At 43.0% G+C, this 23,929-nt stretch overlaps 1 protein-coding gene across 1 annotated transcript in view; it reads left to right on the plus strand.

Annotated features, from left to right (window-relative positions):
- The window catches only part of LOC144000344 (uromodulin-like), a 44,347-nt gene extending 25,040 nt beyond the window's left edge, over positions 1–19,307 (plus strand). The window contains exons 5-9 of the mRNA XM_077494135.1: positions 11,971–12,164; positions 13,821–13,960; positions 17,621–17,863; positions 18,642–18,804; positions 18,889–19,307. Coding sequence (XP_077350261.1) covers positions 11,971–12,164; positions 13,821–13,960; positions 17,621–17,863; positions 18,642–18,804; positions 18,889–19,101 — 953 coding nt within the window. The 3' untranslated portion in view covers positions 19,102–19,307. The remainder of the gene's footprint in view (positions 1–11,970; positions 12,165–13,820; positions 13,961–17,620; positions 17,864–18,641; positions 18,805–18,888) is intronic.
- Positions 19,308–23,929: the final 4,622 nt, after the last annotated feature.

The following is a 23,929-nucleotide window of genomic DNA, read 5'->3' on the forward strand; positions in this document are numbered from 1 at the left end:
ACAGCACATGGACACTTGTACATTCCCCCTAACCTATAAATACACCCGATCCGGTGGCCATTTTACATTCTTTCTTCTGTTACGATAGGGACAGGTTCCTGTGTGGAGTAGGGAGAGATAAACCACTAGCTATTTGGTACACAAAAGTTCTTTTCAGGACTGGTATAGGTGTTAGGTGTTGATAGGTTTGCTGTGCTGCTGATTCTTGCAGCAGCCTGAGTGTCTTTTGTTAGTTTAGAGAAAGGGAAAGGACGGTGTATGCTACAGGGACAGCCAGATTAGTCTTTCATCATCATCATCATCATCATCATCATTAGCTGTTACTATCAAGGTCCACAAAAGAGCTGTTCCAGTAACCACTAATCGTTCTCTTTTTTTGCCAATTTGTATAGGGACAGGAAGGAAGCAGTGTTGTCAGGCAGTGAGGGTAATTTTAAAGACTTGCTGTTATTATTAGTTCCACAAAGGTTCTTTTCAGGACTGGTATCAGTGGTACAGTAATAGGCTTGTACATGTATAATATTCTTTCTTCCAAATATAGAAAGGATATTATACTTGACTGCTGCCCTTCTGCTGCAGTCTGCTAAACATTCACAACTCACTTGTTCCACAAAAGTTCTTATAAGGACTGGTAACTTGGTATAGGGTGCTACGGTACATAGGCTTGAGTGCGGTACAGTCTGCTGTTCTGTAAGGACCGCTATCGGTCCACAATAGATAGGGTTGACGTGCACCACTGCTGACCGCTGCCCTATACTGCAGCAGTCCTTCAGCGGTATAGGGACTGACGTACAGTCTGCTAATCACTAACACACAACCTGCTTGTTCCACAAAAGTTCTTATAAGGACTGGTAACTTGGTATAGGGTGCTACGGTACATAGGCTTGAGTGCGGTACAGTCTGCTGTTCTGTAAGGACCGCTATCGGTCCACAATAGATAGGGTTGACGTGCACCACTGCTGACCGCTGCCCTATACTGCAGCAGTCCTTCAGCGGTATAGGGACTGACGTACAGTCTGCTAAACACTAATACACAACCTGCTTGGTCCACAAAAGTTCTTATAAGGACTGGTAACTTGGTATAGGGTGCTACGGTACATAGGCTTGAGTGCGGTACAGTCTGCTGTTCTGTAAGGACCGCTATCGGTCCACAATAGATAGGGTTGACGTGCACCACTGCTGACCGCTGCCCTATACTGCAGCAGTCCTTCAGCGGTATAGGGACTGACGTACAGTCTGCTAAACACTAATACACAACCTGCTTGGTCCACAAAAGTTCTTATAAGGACTGGTAACTTGGTATAGGGTGCTACGGTACATAGGCTTGAGTGCGGTACAGTCTGCTGTTCTGTAAGGACCGCTATCGGTCCACAATAGATAGGGTTGACGTGCACCACTGCTGACCGCTCACCTATACTGCAGCAGTCCTTCAGCGGTATAGGGACTGACGTACAGTCTGCTAATCACTAACACACAACCTGCTTGTTCCACAAAAGTTCTTATAAGGACTGGTAACTTGGTATAGGGTGCTACGGTACATAGGCTTGAGTGCGGTACAGTCTGCTGTTCTGTAAGGACCGCTATCGGTCCACAATAGATAGGGTTGACGTGCACCACTGCTGACCGCTGCCCTATACTGCAGCAGTCCTTCAGCGGTATAGGGACTGACGTACAGTCTGCTAAACACTAACACACAACCTGCTTGGTCCACAAAAGTTCTTATAAGGACTGGTAACTTGGTATAGGGTGCTACGGTACATAGGCTTGAGTGCGGTACAGTCTGCTGTTCTGTAAGGACCGCTATCGGTCCACAATAGATAGGGTTGACGTGCACCACTGCTGACCGCTGCCCTATACTGCAGCAGTCCTTCAGCGGTATAGGGACTGACGTACAGTCTGCTAATCACTAACACACAACCTGCTTGTTCCACAAAAGTTCTTATAAGGACTGGTAACTTGGTATAGGGTGCTACGGTACATAGGCTTGAGTGCGGTACAGTCTGCTGTTCTGTAAGGACCGCTATCGGTCCACAATAGATAGGGTTGACGTGCACCACTGCTGACCGCTGCCCTATACTGCAGCAGTCCTTCAGCGGTATAGGGACTGACGTACAGTCTGCTAAACACTAATACACAACCTGCTTGGTCCACAAAAGTTCTTATAAGGACTGGTAACTTGGTATAGGGTGCTACGGTACATAGGCTTGAGTGCGGTACAGTCTGCTGTTCTGTAAGGACCGCTATCGGTCCACAATAGATAGGGTTGACGTGCACCACTGCTGACCGCTGCCCTATACTGCAGCAGTCCTTCAGCGGTATAGGGACTGACGTACAGTCTGCTAAACACTAATACACAACCTGCTTGGTCCACAAAAGTTCTTATAAGGACTGGTAACTTGGTATAGGGTGCTACGGTACATAGGCTTGAGTGCGGTACAGTCTGCTGTTCTGTAAGGACCGCTATCGGTCCACAATAGATAGGGTTGACGTGCACCACTGCTGACCGCTGCCCTATACTGCAGCAGTCCTTCAGCGGTATAGGGACTGACGTACAGTCTGCTAAACACTAATACACAACCTGCTTGGTCCACAAAAGTTCTTATAAGGACTGGTAACTTGGTATAGGGTGCTACGGTACATAGGCTTGAGTGCGGTACAGTCTGCTGTTCTGTAAGGACCGCTATCGGTCCACAATAGATAGGGTTGACGTGCACCACTGCTGACCGCTCACCTATACTGCAGCAGTCCTTCAGCGGTATAGGGACTGACGTACAGTCTGCTAATCACTAACACACAACCTGCTTGTTCCACAAAAGTTCTTATAAGGACTGGTAACTTGGTATAGGGTGCTACGGTACATAGGCTTGAGTGCGGTACAGTCTGCTGTTCTGTAAGGACCGCTATCGGTCCACAATAGATAGGGTTGACGTGCACCACTGCTGACCGCTGCCCTATACTGCAGCAGTCCTTCAGCGGTATAGGGACTGACGTACAGTCTGCTAATCACTAACACACAACCTGCTTGTTCCACAAAAGTTCTTATAAGGACTGGTAACTTGGTATAGGGTGCTACGGTACATAGGCTTGAGTGCGGTACAGTCTGCTGTTCTGTAAGGACCGCTATCGGTCCACAATAGATAGGGTTGACGTGCACCACTGCTGACCGCTGCCCTATACTGCAGCAGTCCTTCAGCGGTATAGGGACTGACGTACAGTCTGCTAAACACTAATACACAACCTGCTTGGTCCACAAAAGTTCTTATAAGGACTGGTAACTTGGTATAGGGTGCTACGGTACATAGGCTTGAGTGCGGTACAGTCTGCTGTTCTGTAAGGACCGCTATCGGTCCACAATAGATAGGGTTGACGTGCACCACTGCTGACCGCTCACCTATACTGCAGCAGTCCTTCAGCGGTATAGGGACTGACGTACAGTCTGCTAATCACTAACACACAACCTGCTTGTTCCACAAAAGTTCTTATAAGGACTGGTAACTTGGTATAGGGTGCTACGGTACATAGGCTTGAGTGCGGTACAGTCTGCTGTTCTGTAAGGACCGCTATCGGTCCACAATAGATAGGGTTGACGTGCACCACTGCTGACCGCTCACCTATACTGCAGCAGTCCTTCAGCGGTATAGGGACTGACGTACAGTCTGCTAATCACTAACACACAACCTGCTTGTTCCACAAAAGTTCTTATAAGGACTGGTAACTTGGTATAGGGTGCTACGGTACATAGGCTTGAGTGCGGTACAGTCTGCTGTTCTGTAAGGACCGCTATCGGTCCACAATAGATAGGGTTGACGTGCACCACTGCTGACCGCTGCCCTATACTGCAGCAGTCCTTCAGCGGTATAGGGACTGACGTACAGTCTGCTAAACACTAATACACAACCTGCTTGGTCCACAAAAGTTCTTATAAGGACTGGTAACTTGGTATAGGGTGCTACGGTACATAGGCTTGAGTGCGGTACAGTCTGCTGTTCTGTAAGGACCGCTATCGGTCCACAATAGATAGGGTTGACGTGCACCACTGCTGACCGCTGCCCTATACTGCAGCAGTCCTTCAGCGGTATAGGGACTGACGTACAGTCTGCTAAACACTAATACACAACCTGCTTGGTCCACAAAAGTTCTTATAAGGACTGGTAACTTGGTATAGGGTGCTACGGTACATAGGCTTGAGTGCGGTACAGTCTGCTGTTCTGTAAGGACCGCTATCGGTCCACAATAGATAGGGTTGACGTGCACCACTGCTGACCGCTCACCTATACTGCAGCAGTCCTTCAGCGGTATAGGGACTGACGTACAGTCTGCTAATCACTAACACACAACCTGCTTGTTCCACAAAAGTTCTTATAAGGACTGGTAACTTGGTATAGGGTGCTACGGTACATAGGCTTGAGTGCGGTACAGTCTGCTGTTCTGTAAGGACCGCTATCGGTCCACAATAGATAGGGTTGACGTGCACCACTGCTGACCGCTGCCCTATACTGCAGCAGTCCTTCAGCGGTATAGGGACTGACGTACAGTCTGCTAAACACTAATACACAACCTGCTTGGTCCACAAAAGTTCTTATAAGGACTGGTAACTTGGTATAGGGTGCTACGGTACATAGGCTTGAGTGCGGTACAGTCTGCTGTTCTGTAAGGACCGCTATCGGTCCACAATAGATAGGGTTGACGTGCACCACTGCTGACCGCTGCCCTATACTGCAGCAGTCCTTCAGCGGTATAGGGACTGACGTACAGTCTGCTAAACACTAATACACAACCTGCTTGGTCCACAAAAGTTCTTATAAGGACTGGTAACTTGGTATAGGGTGCTACGGTACATAGGCTTGAGTGCGGTACAGTCTGCTGTTCTGTAAGGACCGCTATCGGTCCACAATAGATAGGGTTGACGTGCACCACTGCTGACCGCTGCCCTATACTGCAGCAGTCCTTCAGCGGTATAGGGACTGACGTACAGTCTGCTAAACACTAATACACAACCTGCTTGGTCCACAAAAGTTCTTATAAGGACTGGTAACTTGGTATAGGGTGCTACGGTACATAGGCTTGAGTGCGGTACAGTCTGCTGTTCTGTAAGGACCGCTATCGGTCCACAATAGATAGGGTTGACGTGCACCACTGCTGACCGCTCACCTATACTGCAGCAGTCCTTCAGCGGTATAGGGACTGACGTACAGTCTGCTAATCACTAACACACAACCTGCTTGTTCCACAAAAGTTCTTATAAGGACTGGTAACTTGGTATAGGGTGCTACGGTACATAGGCTTGAGTGCGGTACAGTCTGCTGTTCTGTAAGGACCGCTATCGGTCCACAATAGATAGGGTTGACGTGCACCACTGCTGACCGCTGCCCTATACTGCAGCAGTCCTTCAGCGGTATAGGGACTGACGTACAGTCTGCTAATCACTAACACACAACCTGCTTGTTCCACAAAAGTTCTTATAAGGACTGGTAACTTGGTATAGGGTGCTACGGTACATAGGCTTGAGTGCGGTACAGTCTGCTGTTCTGTAAGGACCGCTATCGGTCCACAATAGATAGGGTTGACGTGCACCACTGCTGACCGCTGCCCTATACTGCAGCAGTCCTTCAGCGGTATAGGGACTGACGTACAGTCTGCTAAACACTAATACACAACCTGCTTGGTCCACAAAAGTTCTTATAAGGACTGGTAACTTGGTATAGGGTGCTACGGTACATAGGCTTGAGTGCGGTACAGTCTGCTGTTCTGTAAGGACCGCTATCGGTCCACAATAGATAGGGTTGACGTGCACCACTGCTGACCGCTCACCTATACTGCAGCAGTCCTTCAGCGGTATAGGGACTGACGTACAGTCTGCTAATCACTAACACACAACCTGCTTGTTCCACAAAAGTTCTTATAAGGACTGGTAACTTGGTATAGGGTGCTACGGTACATAGGCTTGAGTGCGGTACAGTCTGCTGTTCTGTAAGGACCGCTATCGGTCCACAATAGATAGGGTTGACGTGCACCACTGCTGACCGCTCACCTATACTGCAGCAGTCCTTCAGCGGTATAGGGACTGACGTACAGTCTGCTAATCACTAACACACAACCTGCTTGTTCCACAAAAGTTCTTATAAGGACTGGTAACTTGGTATAGGGTGCTACGGTACATAGGCTTGAGTGCGGTACAGTCTGCTGTTCTGTAAGGACCGCTATCGGTCCACAATAGATAGGGTTGACGTGCACCACTGCTGACCGCTGCCCTATACTGCAGCAGTCCTTCAGCGGTATAGGGACTGACGTACAGTCTGCTAAACACTAATACACAACCTGCTTGGTCCACAAAAGTTCTTATAAGGACTGGTAACTTGGTATAGGGTGCTACGGTACATAGGCTTGAGTGCGGTACAGTCTGCTGTTCTGTAAGGACCGCTATCGGTCCACAATAGATAGGGTTGACGTGCACCACTGCTGACCGCTGCCCTATACTGCAGCAGTCCTTCAGCGGTATAGGGACTGACGTACAGTCTGCTAAACACTAATACACAACCTGCTTGGTCCACAAAAGTTCTTATAAGGACTGGTAACTTGGTATAGGGTGCTACGGTACATAGGCTTGAGTGCGGTACAGTCTGCTGTTCTGTAAGGACCGCTATAGGTCCACAATAGATAGGGTTGACGTGCACCACTGCTGACCGCTCACCTATACTGCAGCAGTCCTTCAGCGGTATAGGGACTAAGAGTTTTGTCACAGGGTCATTTAAAAAATGACATGCAGAGGAAGAGGCAGGCCCTTCCGCAGGGGTGGTAGGGGTAGGGCAGGAGCAACAGGCTTGAGCCAAAGTGGGAAGTTGCAGAAGGTGCGTTCAATTACTTTAAAGGATGCACCAGACTTGGTTGAGTGGCTCGCTCAGCCTTACTCTTCTGCACCCTCCTCATCCTCTCGATCTGCACCCTCTTCTTCACTCTCTGCTATGTGCACCCCCAAAGACACTACCACCAACAACACGACCACCACCACCACCACCACATACCTTCCGCTTGAGTCACTGGAATTATTTTCCGATCCATATCAAGAGGACATTTCTGATGCGCAGCCACTCTTGGTATTGGATCAGGAAGAGGAGGTAGCAACAAGCGCTACTCAGCAGTCTGACGCCAGTACCCAGATCAGCCCAAGGAGGAGGTTGGTCCCCGGTGTTGCTGCCTACTCTACTTATAGCGGTGGGGAAGGTGACGTTGATGATGACGTGTCTAGTGATGTCACGTGGGTGCCCACAAGAGAGGAAGAGGAGGGGAGTTCAGAGGGAGATATGGACCAGCAGATAGGGAGGAGAAGCAGCAATGACTTACATTGCACAGCAGGGACAAAGCAGACTGCAAATGTATCAGGAGCGAGTCATCGACCATGTACGGTCACATCTGGCGCTCCCAGGACACCGGCACATGGCTCCGCAGTGTGGGCTTTTTTTAACGTGTCCGCTGCTGACAATAGCGTTGCCATCTGCAATCTTTGCAGTCAACGCGTTAGTCGCGGTAAGCCCAATACTCACCTAGGGACGACCGCCTTAAGAAGGCACATGAGCAGCCATCACCGAGCCCAGTGGGAGCAACGGAACACACAAAGCCACACTGCAGGCTCTCACCGTCCAGCCTCGTCTTCTACTTCTCCTTCTCCTCTCTCCTCACAATTGTCCTCCACTCCACCTTCCATCACGCCAAGCTCACATTTTTCTGCAAAAAGGCAGGCTTCCGTGGGCCTAATGTTTGAGCGTAAAAAAATGATGACGCCGGATAACCCTCTTGCCCAACGGTTGGCGGCTGGCTTGTCAGAACTCATAGCCCGCCAACTACTGCCATATAAACTGGTGGACTCGGAGGCCTTTCGCAAATTTGTGGCCATTGGAACACCACAATGGAAGGTCCCAGGAAGGAAGTATTTCTCAGAGAAGGGCATCCCAGAGCTATATGGCCATGTTCAGCGGCAAGTGAATGTATCTCTGGCACACAGTGTCGGTGCCAAGATACATCTGACCACAGACACGTGGTCTAGCAAACACGGGCAGGGAAGGTATATCAGTTTTACTGCCCACTGGGTGAACCTTCTGACGGCCGTCAAGCATGTAACCCGTGGCACCCGTGTAGATTTGGTTTTACCGCCACGGATTGCATGCAGGCCTGACTCTTCTTCTCCTCCTCCTACTCCATCCTCCTCCCTCTCCTCCTCAGCTGCCTCCTCCTTTTCCGCTGCTAGCGTCTCTTCCACTGCACCGCCCAAGCTCCCCAGAACCTATTCCACATGCCAGGTGAGACGTTGCCATGCCGTGCTGCGTCTGTTGTGCCTGGAAGCAAAGAGCCACACTGGCCCGGCACTCCTTTCAGCTTTGCGTTCACAGGCAGATGAGTGGCTAACACCGCTCAATTTGACAGTTGGTAAAGTGGTGTGTGACAACGGTGCCAATCTGCTTAGCGCATTGAAACAGGGCAAAATCACGCACGTGCCGTGCATGGCACACGTCTTAAACTTGGTCGTGCAGCGATTCCTTGTCAAATACCCTGGGGTCCAGGACATCTTGCGGCAGGCAAGGAAAATCTCGGCCCATTTCAGAAGATCTTACACGGCCATGGCTCGCCTTGCTGACATTCAGCGGCGACACCATCTGCCGGTCAGACGTCTTATTTGCGATTGCCCGACGCGATGGAACTCAACCTTCTATATGCTTGATAGGCTGCTCCAGCAGAAACGTGCAGTTAACGTCTACCTGTATGAACTCTGCGAAAGAAACGGTTCTGGGGAGCTGGGTTTTTTTTCACCGCGCCAGTGGCTGCTCATGCGCGACACATGCAGACTTCTGCGGCCATTTGAGGAGATCACCAAACTGGTCAGTCGCAGCCATGGCGCCATCAGTGACATGGTACCTTATGCCTTCTTTCTGGAGCGTGCATTGCGTCGTGTCATTGATCAGGCTGTGGAGGAGCAGGAGCGGGAAGATGAGGAAGTCGCAATGCTGGATGAATTCCCAGGGGGGGCTACTCTATCTGAGACAAGTCAACAACAGGAGTCTGATGAGGAGTCAGAGGAGGATGGTGCCGGGGCGGATGAGCAGGAGCAAGAAGAGCATGCTTTAAACCTTTCTGGGATCCCTGTTGTGCGAGGATGGGGAGAGGAGAATGAAGAGGACGACATTATCCTGGATGATGAGCAGGAGCCAGGCCACCACACCGCTTCCACTTTAGTGCAAATGGGGGCCTTCATGCTCCAGTGTTTTAATAGGGACCCCCGTATAAAAAGCATGAGGGTCAAGGACCAGTACTGGGTGGCAACGTACTTAGACCCCCGGTACAAACACAAAATGGCGGAAATGTTACCGCCGTCGCAGAGGGCTGTCAGAATGCAGCACTTCCAGGCCTTGCTTCGAGAAATGCTGCATTCTGCTTTTGCGTGCGCTGGCAGAGGAGCAATTCCCACTCCCAGAGAAGGATTTGCGGGTACCAATCCAACAGCGCCTGCAAGAAGAGGCCGGTTTGAAGATGTGTTGGTGACTTCGGATATGAGGTCATTCTTTCAGCCGACCCATCGACAGGTGTCATCCGGATCCAGCATCAGGGAACGCCTAGACCGTCAGGTGTCCGACTACATTGGGTTAACGGCCGATGTGGACGCTCTGAGGAGTGATGAACCCCTAGACTACTGGGTGGGCAGGCTTGACCTCTGGCCAGAGCTTGCCCAATTTGCAATCGAACTGTTGGCTTGCCCCTCATCCAGTGTCCTGTCCGAAAGGACGTTCAGCGCAGCAGGGGGGATTGTGACCGATAAGCGTACTCGCCTAGCTCACCACAGTGTTAACTACCTCACATTTCTAAAAATGAATGAGGCATGGATCTCGGAGGAATTCAACACATGTGATCAGTAGACCATGTATATGTCTATAAACAATTTTTGGAATCAAGCACACAGACCTTCTTAATTCATTTGGCTCACTTCCCTGACCCAAAAAAGCACACCGTACTATATGCCCCTACCCTCCTCTTTGAAGAGGTTGAGCGGTGTCATATTTCTACTGGGGCTGCTTATTATGAGGGGTTCCCACCATCCCTGTGCTGTGCTGACTTCCTCCTGGGTGTTCTTATTATGAGGGGCTCCCACCATCCCTGTGCTGTGCTGACTTCCTCCTGGGGGTTCTTATTATGAGGGGATCACACCATCCCTGTGCTGTGCTGACTTCCTCCTGGGGCTGCTTACGGTGCTGCTGTCAGCGCTGTATGTCACGGAGCTGCTGTCAGCGCTGTATGTCACGGAGCTGCTGTCAGCGCTGTATGTCACGGAGCTGCTGTCAGCGCTGTATGTCACGGAGCTGCTGTCAGCGCTGTATGTCACGGAGCTGCTGTCAGCGCTGTATGTCACGGAGCTGCTGTCAGCGCTGTATGTCACGGAGCTGCTGTCAGCGCTGTATGTCACGGAGCTGCTGTCAGCGCTGTATGTCACGGAGCTGCTGTCAGCGCTGTATGTCACGGAGCTGCTGTCAGCGCTGTATGTCACGGAGCTGCTGTCAGCGCTGTATGTCACGGTGCTGCTGTCAGCGCTGTATGTCACGGAGCTGCTGTCAGCGCTGTATGTCACGGAGCTGCTGTCAGTGCTGTATGTCACGGAGCTGCTGTCAGCGCTGTATGTCACGGAGCTGCTGTCAGCGCTGTATGTCACGGAGCTGCTGTCAGCGCTGTATGTCACGGTGCTGCTGTCAGCGCTGTATGTCACGGAGCTGCTGTCAGCGCTGTATGTCACGGAGCTGCTGTCAGCGCTGTATGTCACGGAGCTGCTGTCAGCGCTGTATGTCACGGAGCTGCTGTCAGCGCTGTATGTCACGGAGCTGCTGTCAGCGCTGTATGTCACGGTGCTGATGTCAGTGCTCTGTATTACGGTGCTGCTGTCAGTGCTCTGTATCTCCTGCACCCTCTTGTTTGCCTACCCTGGTCCCTGACCTTCCCTCTCCTCCATTGCCTTCATTAGCTCCATAGTCCTGAATTGTCAGAACAATTTCCCAAATAAAAAAAAAATGCTTGTAGTTATCGATCCCAAATTCACCTCATACATGTATTATGCTATTGTCCAGGTGGTGGGACTACGTGCTACCCCCTAATAATTACCCCGTGGCCGCAAATTCGACCTAAAGGTTTGCGAAATTCGCCTCCCATTGAAGTCAATGGAGCCCGCGGCGAACGGTCGTTTTCGCGAACGTTTGTGTCCGTTCGCGTTTCGCGTTCGCGAAACGTCCCGTCGGAAGTTCGTCCATCACTACCTACCTTTAGGTAGAGGGTGTTGCATCCCTAATTAGGAACCTCCCTTATTATCTAGAATATTCTTTCATATTTTGTCTCCAAGGGTGGTGGAGAGCCCAAACCCCTGCCTTTGTCTTTCTACCCTCCTTCCCACTTCCCAACATCCCCCCCCCCCAACAACACCCCCTTTCTTTTCTTCTCTTTTCTTGAATATATGTTACAATTATTCATCAATCTCTGTCTATGTAGCATATAATATACAGTTATTTATTCATTAACAAATCTGTACAAAGGTAACCAGCTGACTGATTATGGTGAAGGAACCGATTGCCAAAATGGATTTTCCTTGGTGTGTGTTCTTGTAAAAGTCCAGATTGAGGTGACAAGCAATAATGGACAGTGTATATGGATGGGGGAGTCAAGCAAAAAAACAAATGACAGATAACATAGGAAGGTCTGATGATAATCTCCTGATCATTCTCTCAGAAGATTCTCTTATATCCAGGTCATGGTATAATATTGCTGAGCCCAACAGGTTTTTTCAGTTCCAATCAGTGTCAGGAACATACCCCAGTATTCATAGACAGGTAACCCAGTCACCTTCATCAAGTCACCACAGAGGGTATTAAGGCAGACAATTAAAAAAATATATATATTCTATCCCCTTTTTGTATGTATACACTAATTTATGTTTATTTTCCCCAGATATCAATATCAAATGTGGAATGAATCAAATTACAGTTTCTTACAGTAAATGTTACATTGAGTTTTTGGGATTCGATACTTCATCATTACATCTGGCGGACAGTAAATGCACCGGGGTCATTGAAATAAGCGATAAAAGGTACATTACTGTCACCACACTGCCCAGGACTGGTTACTGCGGAACAGCGCTGGTGGTGAGTAAAAAGAAGAGATAAGAGAGATACAACATTTAAAAAATTATTATTGTAGCATTATGGTACCAGGTATAGGATGTTCTCTGACCTCTTAGTGGGCTTTGAAGAAAACACTTCAAGAGAGAAAAGCAGGAAACTTAGCTGGTGGGTATGTAGCTAACAATGAAACCTCCGGAGGTCTTCAGGGCAGAAAGTGAGGAAAAATCTTTCTAGTGGGGACACAGAGCATTAATACATGACAAAGAATGGAAAGCTTCACTTTTCTATCTATCTATCTATCTATCTATCTATCTATCTATCTATCTATCTATCTATCTATCTATCTATCTATTTATCTATATATAATTAGAGATGAAGATTCTGCCCATGTAATTAGTAAGGATAGAAAGTGTCCTCCAGGCCATGCTCACTGGCTCATTTCACCCCACCCATGGGGCTTAGTCGTAGTGGTAGACCTCTATGACGAAGCCCCATGGACAGAATGAAACATGTCAGGAGGTGCCGCCTAGGAGGAGCCTAGGCTGTGGCCACTTTCTATCCTTACTAATTACATGAGTGGTTAGGAGTAGAGCATCTTGGCCTCTAATCATAACATAGCGGGCTGGAATTAGCACTACAGACTCCGGAAACCCTTTTCATTGGATCACTGAAGCATAACCATCGGGGATTGGAGTGGTGTGCTAAGTATTTAATTGGGTCACCATGAAAAATATTAATATGGACTTACTCTTTAAATTTAATTAGATGTTCTGCTTCTAGATTAAGGCCAACTGCCACTACTAGATTTCCTCAGTCTTGGCATGTCATTCAATTTAGAAGTCTGAGCATATTCTATGAGTTTAGGGAGTCCTGGACCCACCCACCTGAGGCGTTGTGACCAGGGAGCCCTACAGATTTTTGTAATGATGCAAAGTAGCGATGACATCATCACATCAGCACCGCTCTCTTTCAGTATTGAGGACCATCAATCATCAGAGAAAGCCCAATAAAAAAGATAACACCTTCCATAACATGAGTGATCAGAAGACATCTTTAAAAGAAAAGTAGTTAAAAAAAATACAGCTGATGGGGCAGGAGGGGGGACCCATGGTCTAGGAGCCTATAGATGGGATTTAAGCTTCTACTATGGACTCTTTTTTTAACATGAAGGAGCCAAGATGCCATCTTACTTCAGAAATGAAACCTCAAGCACTGCCAAAGCTGATCTCCTAATCAGGGCTATGGAAGATAAAAACATCTAAGCTCTGGACCAGACAATAAATAATAATTTGGTCTGCTTTAGTTTGGCAACCAAACTGTAGAATTACCAGCTTCAAATGTTGTGTTCTCCTATTAACGCCTGGTCTAGATCCCACATTTTTTACCCTTTTAATCTGAAAAGAAGGGGGTGCCCACAACCTTTGAAACTCATTGCCAATTGTAATTTAAATATTAAATTGGACACTTATATATGGAATGGAGCTTGTACCCATTAACCTAAAGCCAGGCCACTGCCATCATCAGAAATCATTCTTCATGTCTTTCTCAGTACAGTTTTGCTTTAAATGATATGAATGTATATAAAGATGGAAGACTATGGATGATGTTTTAGAAACTGTTTGCTACTTCATTAAATCTGTGAGGGAAATTTATTATTTATTGTATATTTAATTACAGATAAATAGCAGCTATATAACATACACAAATGTGGTATATTTATCACTCAACGCCACCTCACGCACATTTTCCACAAATATCTCATGTACCTACCCAAGAAGCTTGGAGAATGTCCTGTGGTCCTCTACGATGAGAGTAAGGTAAAGTATGTCTAACTAAAATTGTTTGGCTGCTATCTCTTGAGAGGGCATTTTTGTGAATAGCTAGTCAGGTAGATTAGAAAGAAAATAAATTACACTTTTCCTACAAGAAATATCCCCCCCCCATTTTCTTGATCATTGGAGAAGGGCCCCTTTACAGTGTTGGTCAGTGGAGGTGTGCCCCCTTATGTTGATGATGAGTTGAGAAGTATCCCCTTACATTGCTGGTCAATGGAGAAGCGCCCCCCCTTATAACGGTTGTGAATGGAGAAAGCTCCCCCTTTTATTTGGTGATCAATGTGGAAGAGCCCCTTACATAGGTGGTCAGTATAGATGCTCCTCTGTATATTACTAAACGGTTGAGAAGTGCTACCTTACTTTTGTTGTTCAGTGGAAAAGTCTCCTCTTATTGTATATTGATACTCAGTGAAAAAGTGTCTCCTTACATGGATCATCAGTAGCAATGGACCCCCTTACATTGGTACTTAGTGGAAAAGAACCTCCTTACATTGAAGGACATTGACCTAACATTGGTGGTTAGTAAGATAATTGGTAGTCAATACAGAAGAGCCCCCCTTACATTGGTGATCAGAAGACATGTGCAGAGTGAAATATTTTGTTTTCGGAATTTCGTTTTCGTCCGAAAAATGTATTTATTTAGTTACTCCCAGAATTCGTTTTTATTTATTTTGTTTTTCGTTAAAAAATTGCTTTCGTCCGAAAATCCACATGAATTACGGTCGATTCTGTCTTTGAAGGCTTATGGTGCCTGTCGAATGTATAAAGAAGATTTGACGGAGCCGCTAAACTCTATATAGCCTATAGGCGGAGCATTTGACTTTGGAAATGTATGATTGCAGCGTTGTACAGTTTCGATGCTCTGTCGAATATTATTATAAACGTGTGTGTTTTTCGTTGCTTTGTCGAATCTCTGTCATTCATGTTGAATGAATGGTCTAAGTCTCACAGTGTCAGGTGTCAGATAGTGAGTGACTGATAATAACGAATAGGGCGGCAAACCATTGTGAGAGTGACATGGAGGCATTGGAGGACTTTCCTGGGCCATCTACAAGTGTTTCTGTATATATATTATATACTCGTTCAAACAGAAACTGGTGGACTGGTGATAGCGATCACTGATCAGACAGGTAACAAGATTCTATAATAATAAATCCCCCCCACAACACAGGCAGCCTCTGAGGCTATCACAACAACACGAGCAGCAACACTAGTATCACTATAAGGTTCTCACACTAACACAATAGCAGCAGATTATTAGAAAAAAAGCTAAGTTGAACTGTAGCTTGCTTCACTATTGTTCTGCTGCTGTGCTTATGCTTAATAATAATTTGGGTTCTCTGACAAATGACAATTCAAATAGACCAGATAAGTCTTCTGAAATGATTCAGCGTCTGTGTCTCTCTGCTAGCAATCATAAGTGAAAGTAAGTTGACTGTAGGAGTGTACTTAGTTTTAGCTATTTTACTGCTCCTCCTCTTTGGTTACAATCAGCCAATGACATTCATCATCATCATTATTTTTATTTTACATCCCCCACCCAATTCCAGAGTCTTTTCTCTCTCTGTCGAATCTTTTCTCTCTATGTCGAATCTTTTCTCTCTGTTGAATCTTTTCTCTCTGTTGAATCTTTTCTCTCTGTTGAATCTTTTCTCTCTCTGTCGAATATTTTCTCTCTATGTCGAATATTTTCTCTCTGTTGAATCTTTTCTCTCTATGTCAAATATTTTCTCTCTGTTGAATCTTTTCTCTCTCTGTCGAATCTTTTCTCTCTATGTCGAATATTTTCTCTCTATGTCGAATCTTTTCTCTCTGTTGAATCTTTTCTCTCTGTTGAATCTTTTCTCTCTCTGTCGAATCTTTTCTCTCTATGCCGAATCTTTTCTCTCTGTTGAATCTTTTCTCTCTCTGTTGAATCTTTTCTCTCTCTGTCGAATCTTTTCTCTCTATGTCGAATATTTTCTCTCTCTGTCGAATCTTTTGTCTCTATGTCAAATCTTTTCTCTCTGTTGAATCTTTTCTCTCTATGTCAAATATTTTCTCTCTGTCGAATCTTTTCTCTCTATGTCAAATATTTTCTCTCTGTTGAATCTTTTCTCTCTCTGTCGAATATTTTCTCTCTATGTCGAATATTTTCTCTCTGTTGAATCTTTTCTCTCTCTGTCGAATCTTTTCTCTCTATGTCGAATCTTTTCTCTCTATGTCGAATCTTTTCTCTCTCTGTCGAATCTTTTCTCTCTCTGTCGAATCTTTTCTCTCTATGTCGAATATTTTCTCTCTGTCGAATATTTTCTCTCTGTCGAATCTTTTCTCTCTGTGGAATCTTTTCTCTCTCTGTCGAATCTTTTCTCTCTATGTCGAATATTTTCTCTCTGTCGAATATTTTCTCTCTGTCGAATCTTTTCTCTCTGTCGAATCTTTTCTCTCTATGTCGAATCTTTTCTCTATATAATCTTGGACTAATAGAGGTAAGGTTAGGCACATTCGACCACAGGTTCAATAGACACAGATTGTTATTGTCAGAGTCACGTTGAATCTCCTATTCTATATCGAACTGTTGTAACAACAAAAATGAAAATAAAGCATTTATTTATGTCAGATCTTTCGTTTTTCAGATTCTGCACTTTCATTATCTTTGTCAAAACGAAAACAAAAATACCTTAAATTCGGACGAAAATGCATTCGGACGAATGCACATGTCTAGTGATCAGTAGATAATTCCCCCCTTACATTAGTGGTCAGTAGAAGAACGACCCCTTACATTGGTGATCATCGGAAGAAGGGCTCCCTTAAATTGGTGATCAGTGGAGAAGGGTCCCCTTATGTGGGCCGTCAGTGGAGAAGTCCCTTTTTATATTGGTGATCAGTCACCAATCAGTCGTGCGTGTGTGTATGTGTATAATATATATATATATAGCAGTAGGGCAATGGACAGTGACGGTAGAGCAGTGAACAATTGGTGTCAGTAGCTTATTTTTTAAATATATTTTTTAATAATTATTTTTTACATTTTAGTATTTTTTGACAATCATTTTTTATTTTAGTTTTTTACTATTTTTTTTAGGAGCCCCATTGGGGGGCTTTGGTGAAATATCAGTGGTTTTGTCTCACTTTTGAGACAATGAAAAAGACTAGGAACAAAGATTCCCCATTTCCTTTCTCTGCAGTCAAGTAGCAGGGGGACACCTGGCTCACCCTTGCGCACACGCCTATGTGATTAGTTAAAGAGTGCCCGCTTACATTGGTGATAAGTTGAGAGGTGTCCCAATACATTAGCGCTCAGTAGGAAAATGTTGACTTACACTGGTGGTCAGGGTGGAGAGGGAATTTCTCATACAGATGGTCAGTGGTGAAGTGCCCTTTACATGGGTGGCTAGGGGGAGCCTAGTTATATGTGGTAGGTTTGAGGGGGGAACCTAACACAATGGAGCTCTTGAAGTGGCCTTGCAATAAAGGGTATGTATGTCTTTCTAGAAAAATGACCTACCTAAGGGTTAGCAAGGGCAACATTTTACACACAGTGTATGGTGATGTTACTGAACATTACCTAACCAACTTTCTGAAATCTACAGAACGTCATGGTCCTGTTATCATTACCATCAAGGTAACAGAAGTGTCTAATGCTATGATACTGTTTTGCAGTGAGAGTAATCTAACTCTCGGAGGATCTTCATCATACGCGGTCAGAATGGGCATCTTCCAAAATTCTAATTACACCATTCTCTATGAGGACCCCGGAGGCTGGAGAAATACAAGTGTGCCTTTGTACATTGGGATAAGTGTGAAAAACGAGACTCCTTCTACAGCCGTGCTGCTTATGAAGAGCTGCCTTCTGACCACCACGTCTGATACATATACTGCGAGATACAACGTCATCAGTGGCTAGTAAGAGTTCTTTTCTCCAACACTCCAACTATAAATTCTGAAGTAACATCTTTCTACCTTTCTATGGCCTTTCAAACCAGGTTTCTTTCCTTGGTATAAGCATCCCTTAATGCCTTGCACAGCAGTACTGAGACTATTGAAGAGAGGGGCAGGAATCAGGCAATCAACAGGCTAGAGTTCGTCCAAAACCAAATTTAAAGTAGTACTCAACTTCCCTCCCCTGTCTTTTTTCACCTCTTACCTGTAATGCTGCATGCTCTTCAAAGCACATACTCACCTACACAGGAAATTCAGCATTGTCCCACCTGCAGTTTTCTGTTTTGTCTGACATATACCAGGCCCTGCACCGCCATCTTGGTCCTCTTCATCTGGCTGCCTCTTCCAGGAGCAGGAAGGCAGCCATTGATGGTCTTGCACCCCCCCAGCCACTCTATGTGCCTGCTCCTGCAGCCTTCTGTGAGTAGGGATCTATGTATCTCAGGTGGCATCAGAACCAGAGACAGGACATTCTGGCCTAGGCAGAGGCATAGAGGTGGGGCCAAAGAAAAAAATAAAAATGCTGCTTGGAGAAAGGAGAGGGTTTAAACATTCAGATGGAACTATCTCCCTTTTCCGACTTATGTTGTGCTTTAACTGTGGTGTGGTCTACTAGGACGGTCCTGATTTGGCTTTGCCATCACAGGAATAGAATTAAAAACCAGAATTACAGATCCTTTAGTAGGTGCACATAGCTGTATTTTAGTTCACTGTTGGAATTGTCATTTTTGTCTTTCAACAGCTGCCCTGTTCTCAGTGACTCTGCACTACATGTGGAAGAGAATGGAGTCTCCCTGCAAGGACGTTTCTCTCTTAATATGACCAAGTTTGTTGGAAATTACTGCAAATATTCTATAGACTGTCGGATAATCTTGTGTAATACAACACTGGGGACGTGCAGTCCGGTAAGTTGGGTTTTGACACGCTGACAAATACATAAAAATTGCGTGTGTCGGCTTTACACGTCTACCCTTTTATATCATCTACAGAATTGTTCCCAAACAAACCCCACAATAGTGGGCAGCGGCATGGACATCGCCAATTTAACATCGGGTGCTCTATATATTGATGGTAATATCTTATCTTTCTATAAGTATTCGATTTTATTACAAATAGGGGCAATTTCTTACCAAGTACTAAACATAAATGCATTCAAAAAGAAACATCTCAGCATTCTTTGGCAACACTGTATGGTTTATTGATGATTTACAATTCACAATCTATAGAAAATTCAAGAAAATCCAAATTTTAGAAATGGCTGGTTACATAATGCATGGTAATTCTGGTATAATTTTTACAAAAAAAAAAATTGACATGCTTTTAATTTTTATTTAAATTAAAACTGTTTATTAAATTAGAATACAAATGTGGTAATAATTCTGATGATAAAGATAATGGATGCTCATTATTTTGATAAATAATGATATTAAGAAAAAGCAGCAGAAGAAGAAGAATGTAAGTAATATATACATTATCTAAGTATTATATTTTATTACAAATATGGGCAATTTCTTACCAAGTACTAAACATAAATGCATTCAAAAAGAAACATCTCAGCATTCTTTGGCGACACTGTATGGTTTATCGGTGATTTACAATGTACAGACTATAGAAGATTCAAGAAAATACAAATCCAAATTTTAGAAATGGCTGGTTACATAATGCATGGGAATTCTGGTATGATTTTTACCAAAAAGTACAAATGCTTTTGATTTTTAATATAAAACAGTTTATTGAATTAGAATACAAATGTGGTAATAATGGTAATGATAATGGATGATGATTATTTATTTATTTTTTTCAAATATAAACTTTTATTACATTTTTCAAAGCTTGGGCAAGAGGCCCGACAAACTCACAACATTGGTAAGGCAATAGAGGCCCCCGAATCACATATTCCGTTAATTTACAAAAACATTTAGGCATTTAGATTGATGATTATTTTGATAAATAATGATATTAAGAAAAAGTAGATGATGAAGAAGAAGAATGGAAGTATTCTATACATTATCATTTTATAAGTATTATATTTTATTACAAATATGTGCAATTTCTTACCAAGTACTAAACATAAATGCATTCAAAAAGAAACAGCTCAGCATTCTTTGACAACAACTATGATGCACAATATATAGAAAATTCAAGAAAATATAAATCCAAATTTTAGAAATGGCTGGATACATAAACATAAATGCATTCAACAAAAAAAAAAAATCTCAGCACTCTTTGGGTTTATTTGCCATTTATATATATTAGATTTAAGAAACTACATCATTTTAGAAATGCTTGGTAATTCTGGTATTATTTTTCCCAAAAAAAAGTTAAAATGCTTTTTAAATTTTAATTAAATTAAAATTGTTATTTGAATTAGAATAATAATAAAAAATAAAAAAAGAAATGGTGATAATGGTGATGATAATGCATGATGGTAATTTTGATAAATAATAATAAAAAGAGAAAGCAGATGAAGAGGAAGAAGAATGTAAGTAATATAAGCATTATTTACTAACAGATCAATGTAAGTATTAAACTATTTAATTCTACAGTATAAAAATACAATTAAAATATGAATTATAATTAAATTATATATATATATATATATATATATATATATATATATATATATATATATATATATATATATATATATATATATGTATATATATGTATATATATGTATATATATGTATATATATATATATATATATATATATATATATATATATATATATATATATATATATATATATATATATATATATATATATATATATATAGAGATATATAGAGATATACAGTATATGAAAAGAACAGAGGTTTACTTAATTATTTTTTTTATTACCTTGCCATATTTTTTAATAGTATTATTTTCAAGGAAAACAAATGTAAAATAGTATATCTATCTATCTATCTATCTATATAGATAGATAGATAGATAGATAGATAGATAGATAGATAGATAGATAGATAGATAGATATACTATTTATATATATATATACTATTTATATATATATATATATATATATATATATATATATATATATATATATATATCTCTGTGTGTGTGTGTGTGTGTGTGTGTGTGTGTGTGTATATATATTTATTTATTTTTTTATTATTTTTTATTTATATATAATTATACATGCATTGAAGGACAATACAATTAGAAGATCTTCTACTTTACACACCACGCAGTATATTTGAATAGATGCACAACTACTACAAAACATCTATAAATCAGCTACAAAAACATACACAAACATTATAAAACTTTCTCCACAATTCATTTCAGAAAAAAAAATAAAAAATATGTAGCATGATAAAATATATTTATAAAAAAAAAATGATATTTCCCAATCGCTAATTGCGTGTCCGTATGCTTAGAAATGTATATATAATATTTAAGAAACTACAGACCTAATTAGAGAAATGCATGGTAATTCTGGTATTATTTATATTTTACAATTTTTAATTAAATTAAGATTGTTAATTGAATTAGAATAAAAGAATGTGGTGATAATGGTAATGATAATGCATGATGATAATTTTGATAAATAATAATAAGAAGAGAAAGCCGAAGAAGAGGAAGAAGAATGTAAGTAATATAAGCATTATTTACTAACAGATCAATGTAAGTCTTTAACTATTTAATTCTACAGCATATAAATACAATTAAATTATGAACTTTAATTCAATTATTTTGAAGCAAATATATATATATATACTGTATATAAAAAAAAAAAAACATTATACATGCATTTAAGAACACATAATTGCTACATAAAATAATGATTGCATTACACCAACCTTTACAAATATAAGATGTTCTAATTTACACACCATGCAGTACATTTGAATAAATGCACAACATCTATAAAAACATTATAAAACGTTCTCCACAATTCATTTCAGAAAAAAAAAAAAAAAACATTATATATAACATGATAAAACATATTTATTAAAAAACAATGATATGACTGTATTTTCCTAAATCGCTGATTGTGCGTGCGTACGGTGAGAAATCGAACAAGCAGCGAATCAAACAAGCGTCTAACAAAATCTAAAATACTTTTTGACAATTCTTCGGCTTTCATCTGGGTGTTTGTAAAATGTATAATTAAGAAATAAATGGCGGCGTCTCCCAGTACATATTATGAAATGTTTAGAAATGATTATCAGATGAAATGTTTTAGAAGGAAGTGATATGGAAATGTGGTGATGGTTTGGTCTGTGATGTGTGTGTGTGGGGGGGGGGGGGGGGGGGGTGTCCTTACTTTTCTTTCCAAGCTCTAGGCTCCTTATGTGAAGAATTTATACAAAAAAGAGTTTTATTGATCGTCTGATGTGATCATTGGGGACATAAGAATAATCTTTATAGAAGATAAACAGTCACAAAAAAAGTTTTATTTCTATAAAAGTGTAATAAAGAAAGAGTCATCATTTCCCATTCACATGGGCGGAGGTAAGAGGATAATTAATGTACTTAAAGTGAGAATAAAGTGCTGATTGATGTTTTTATATTTTTACAGAAATTGTATTCTATTTATATACTTTAAAAATAAACATTGATTGAACGTTTTATTTACATCACTATTAATGGAGGAAATCACTATAAATAGGTTTCTGGAATTTAGCTACGAAAGGTCTCCATGTCTGCCAAATGCATTGGTTTTGAGTGTCAGCGTTGGGTCGCTGTTCTCATCTCTGTAAACTGATACATTCCGCTGAGAGCTTGTGCTTCTGAAAAACACCAGACTTGCTGGCTGGATTACAAGATGAAAACAGGAGAAAAAAACACCTAAAAAGCAAAACAAATGCAGCCATCACAGCTAGAAATGAGTAAGCTGCCACATAATAAATGTTTCCTCTTTGGGTTTAAAGAGGAAGTAAACCCCCGATGGGGTTTACTTGCTCTTTCGCTCCCCAAAAGGCCTGCAAAGTAAAAGCATAATGGGCTAGTATTCATTGCATACTAGCCCATTTTGTGACACTTACCCGCAAACGAAGCCCGCTCAATCCCCTGTGCATGCCGCATCCATCTTTGCCCCATCTTCCTTCTGGGGGTGGCGCGGACGCCGGCTCTGTGACTGGCCGGAGTCGAGTGACGTCACTCCCGCGCGCGGGAGCCGTCAGTCACGGCGGCGCACGCTGGGGGAAGAAACGGCACGGTGATCCATTTCTTCACAGCGCATGCCTAAGCCTTATTCTAGGCTTACCTATGGATAAAAGACAAACAAAAGGGTTTACAACCACTTTAAAGTGTTAGTAAAGTCTCTTTTTTAGTTAAAAATAATAACCATGTAATACCGTCTATGTAATGGTTTTGCACACAGCGTCCTCGATCCTCCTCTTCTCGGGTCCCTCTTCTGTGATCCTGGCCCCTCCCTCCTGTTCAGTGCCCCCACAGCAAGCAGCTGCTTGCTGTGGGGGGGGGGGGGGGGGGCACCGGAGCCGAGTCACAGCTCCCTGTGTCCATTCAAATACAGAGCTGTATCCTGGACCCACCCCCTTTTCTATCCTCATTGGCTGAAAAAAAGCAAAAAGAAACACACACACACTATGTTCTATTCTATTCTAGTATATTCATAGTTTCATAGTTACTAAGGTTGAATAAAGACACCAGTCCATCCAATGTCAGTATCCACAATTGTCCCTATCCCTGTACATTGCACACTTACATTGGTCCCTACCCTCAAGGAGCCCACAATCCAAGGTCCCCATTCATATACTGGGGCCAGTTTAGGGCAAAAGCCAATTAGCCTTCCAGCAGGTCTTTAGATTGTGGGAGGAAACCGGAGTAAACCCATGCAGGCACAGGGAGAACATGCAAACTCCAGGCAGGTAGTGTCATGGTTGGGATTCGAGCCAGCGACCCTTTTTACTGCTAGGCGAGAGTGCTAACCACTACACCACTGTGCCGCCTATATTATGATAATATAATATATGATATCATATTATATTATGCATTGTACAGTAGGTGTCGCCGATATTGTGTTTCCAGCGCGATGGGATCGCACTGGAAATCGGCG

Source organism: Lithobates pipiens, unplaced genomic scaffold (genome assembly GCF_037356315.1).
Source record: "Lithobates pipiens isolate NorthernLeopardFrog02 unplaced genomic scaffold, aLitPip1_a1.2 Scaffold_22, whole genome shotgun sequence".
In the NCBI taxonomy this organism is placed as follows: domain Eukaryota; kingdom Metazoa; phylum Chordata; class Amphibia; order Anura; family Ranidae; genus Lithobates; species Lithobates pipiens.